Genomic DNA, 3,781 nt, shown 5'->3' with positions numbered 1-3,781 from the left:
TTTCTAATCTCTCCTTGCTATTTTTTGAACTCTGCGTTCAGATGGTTATATCTTTCCTTTTCTCCTTTGCCTTTCACTTCTCATCTTTCTCAGCTATTTGTAAGACCTCAGACAAACACTTTGCCTTTTTGCATTTCTTTTTCTTGGGAATGGTTTTGATCACTACCTCCTGTACAATGTTATGAACCTCCATTCACAGTTCTTCAGACACTATCAGATCTAATCCCTTGAATGTTTGTCACATACACTGTATAATCATTAGGGATTTGGTTAAGGTCATACCTGAATGATTGAGTGGTTTTGCCTACTTTCTTCAATATAAGTCTGAATTTTACAATAAGGATTTTGTGATCTGAACCATAGTCAGCTTCCAGTGTTATTTCTGCTGATTATATAGAGCTTCTCCAACTTCAGCTGCAAAGAATATAATCAATCTGATTTTGGTATTGACCATCCAGTTATTTTCATGTGTAGAGTCATCTCTTGTATTGTTAGAAGAGGATGTTTGCTCTGACCAGTGTTTCTCTCGGCAAAACTCTGTTAGCGTATGCCCTGCTCCATTTTGTACTCCAAGGCCAAACTTGCCTGTTACTCCAGGTATCTCTTGACTTCCTACTTTTGCATTCCAGTCTCCTATCATGAAAAGAACATCTTTTTTGGGTGTCAGTTCTAGGTCTTGTAGGCCTTGAAGGTCTACACAGCTACCTCAGTGTAAATGTGCTTCCATTCCATGCATCCATAGAGAAATGATACTTATCCTTAACAATTTTGTTCCATTACCTTAAATTAGATGATATCACCAACTTTTCTCTAAATCACAGAGTTCCCATTGCAGTTAATCACACTCTGTTTCAATTATTTACCTTTATTTTTATATTATTTTTTTTACTACTGCCTTTTAAAACATTAGCAATGAATCTTATTCTCTATGTTCCATGAGACTGACACAAAACTTGACCCAAGTTGAAGTCATATTTCCTGAATGCTTGTGATATTAAAAGACAATCAGTGCAGTATGAAAATTGCTTGGAGGAGGATAGTAGAAAGTTCACTGTCATGCTTTTCTTTATCATATTTAGGGACAAGTCTCTGTAAATGGCCTTGGGAAACCACAGCACCATGATGGAATTTATCCTCCTAGGGCTGTCTAGTGATCCCCATATCCAGGCTCTGCTCTTTGTGCTGTTCCTGCTGGTTTACCTCCTGACCTCGACAGGAAACATGACAATGATGCTGGTAATCAGGGCCGATTCTCACCTTCACACCCCCATGTACTACTTCCTGAGTCACCTCTCCTTCTTAGACCTCTGTTTCTCTTCTGCTACTGTGCGGAAGATGTTGGAAAACCTCCTTTCTAAAAGGAAAACCATCTCAGTAGAGAGCTGTCTGGCTCAGGTTTTCTTTGTGTTTATCACTGCAGGGACTGAAGCCTATCTATTCTCAGTCATGGCCTATGACCGCTATGTCGCCATCTGCCAGCCACTACTCTATGGCCAGGTGGTGAGTAAACAGCGGTATATACTGCTTGTGTGGGGTTCATGGAGCCTGGGCATTCTGAACACACTCATCAATGTCCCTCTGGCAACGAAAATGGGCTTCTGTGATACCCATATCATTCCACACTATAGTTGTGAACTGCCCTCGCTCTTCCTTCTCTCTTGCTCAGATGTTTCCACCAACCTCCTTGTCATGTTCTGGTCCCTCATCCCACATGGCCTTGTAACGTCCCTCTCAATCTTCTCTTACGCCTGCATAGTCTCCAGCATCTTGAGTATCACCTCTACCTCTGGCAGAAGCAAAGCTTTTTCTACGTGCTCCTCCCACCTCACCACAGTAATCTTGTTCTATGCTTCAGGTTTTCTCCGTTATTTCACACCAACCTCAGGATCCTCTCTGGAGCTGGTCTTCTCTGTGCTGTACAGTGTAGTTATTCCCAGGCGGAATCCTCTCACCCACAGCCGGAGGAACAAGGAAGTTAAAGCAGCTCTGCAAAGAACATCGGGCAAGTATTTACAATGTTTTTTAAGGCAGAATAAAGAGATAATGACAAGTAATTGTAAGAGAAATACATAAAGCAAGATATCACATCACTGACATTGGGAATTTTCTGACTGCTCATAATGTCAAATTTGGAAAAATTAATCAGAAAGGACTAAAGAAAAAATAATATAGATCTATTATACAGTGGATCATTCAGTTCAATCTTCTCAGAGGCAAAACATTGATTAAATATTCATGTGACACTGTAAAAATTTGCTTAGAACATATTCATCAATATTTCCTACTTGTTCTCATATATGCATATTAAGGTGAGTTTGGTGTAAATTATATATCAGAATTTATATGTGAGTTTGCAAAAGGCACTGAAAGCTATAGTTTTCCTAAGCAAAAAATTTCCTGAATCTTTGAAGGACAAAGGTCATAAGTTCATAGGGCCATTGGATAATGAGTTCAGGTTAAAGTTACAGGGAGATAAATGAGTGAGTCATCATAATGGGGCTAAAGCTATCCCAGATATTTTCTCTTACAGGGAGTTTAAGTTAGGAACTAGACCTGTGGAGAATTCCACTCCGTGTGTGTGTGTGTGTGTGTGTGTGTGTGTGTGTGTGCCCCGCGCGCGCTCAGTTGCTTCTGTCAAGTCTGACTCTTTGTAACCCCATGACCTGTAGCCCGCCAGGCTCCTCCGTCCTAGAGTGGCATAACAAACCTACCCATCATTTCCTGGATTTCAGTAGGGCCCACAGCTACAGGTAGAGGCATACTGCCTGAAAAACACAAGGAAAAAACACAAGTACCGGGGCGAAGCACTCCTGTTTCCAAAATGAGCATACAGAAGGTATGCTCTGGACAGAGCAGAAGGTAGGTTCTGGACAGAACTGCAAAGATGACATGGTCAGTGGCTTTTTCCTTTCCTTTGTGGATCCTTTCCAGTCCTTGATACCTCTTCTGATCTAAGTGCTCAGGGCAACATTTTTATTCCCTGAAAGAATCTTGCATTTCCTTAGGTTAGCAGTTGAAAAATAACTCACTGAAACTGAATATTCCTAAATGTCCTTAATGGTACATTTCTATAGTAATACGCTCATTTAAATTCTATTGTCAAAATATTTTAAAACTTCTTATAGGAGAAAAACATTTGAGCACCTATAGCATTTTGAGATGTTTTTCACTTGGTTTTTGGAGAATGTGAAGGATTACTAGCCAACTGAGAAAAACCATTTTATGTTTAAATCATTTTAAATGCATATCAATAGGCCATCCTTGACATATAATTCATCAAGTATGCATTTTTAAATTATTTATCTGTTTTTTCTATTCATTCATATTTGCATACATATTATATCACAAGAAATTATAGATCAATTTAACTGCTGCTCAATATTCATTTCTGAATAATGAGGTATTGCTCTGTGGACAGCAAATGTGGCAGATGGTAATAGCTACAATAAAGCATTTGCTGTTAAGGTTCCATTAACTTTTCACTACATTCAAAATAAAATGTTTTGTTACTATATCAAGTAATACACATGACCATGAACCAATTTGAAAGAAATATAATTTATCAAAAGTTTCCAAACAGAGAGATGACAGATCAGTCTCCCCTCGTTTCATGAATCCCTATGTTTTTAAGTAAATTTCTTGGTGCTTCCTTTACTTGATATCCAGGAAGGGAGTCATCCATGTCTCACCTACAAAAAGGGGAGGAAATGTTTGTCCATCAAACACACTTTGGAATTCTGCACAAGGACAAAAGCATGAAGGCTCACTCTCCTGCCTTGAA

At 39.1% G+C, this 3,781-nt stretch overlaps 1 protein-coding gene across 1 annotated transcript; it reads left to right on the top strand.

Moving 5' to 3' along the window:
• Positions 1-1,094: 1,094 nt before the first annotated feature.
• LOC133248822 (olfactory receptor 8S1-like) lies at positions 1,095-2,281 on the top strand. Its single transcript, XM_061419126.1, has one exon. It carries the CDS (start codon positions 1,096-1,098, stop codon positions 2,071-2,073), a length of 978 nt encoding a protein of 325 aa, XP_061275110.1. The 5' UTR covers position 1,095; the 3' UTR covers positions 2,074-2,281.
• Positions 2,282-3,781: the final 1,500 nt, after the last annotated feature.

Source organism: Bos javanicus, chromosome 5 (genome assembly GCF_032452875.1).
Source record: "Bos javanicus breed banteng chromosome 5, ARS-OSU_banteng_1.0, whole genome shotgun sequence".
Classification (NCBI taxonomy): Eukaryota; Metazoa; Chordata; class Mammalia; order Artiodactyla; family Bovidae; genus Bos; species Bos javanicus.
The sequence above is the reverse complement of the archived record's forward strand: the minus strand, read 5'-3'. Positions and strand labels throughout refer to the sequence as shown.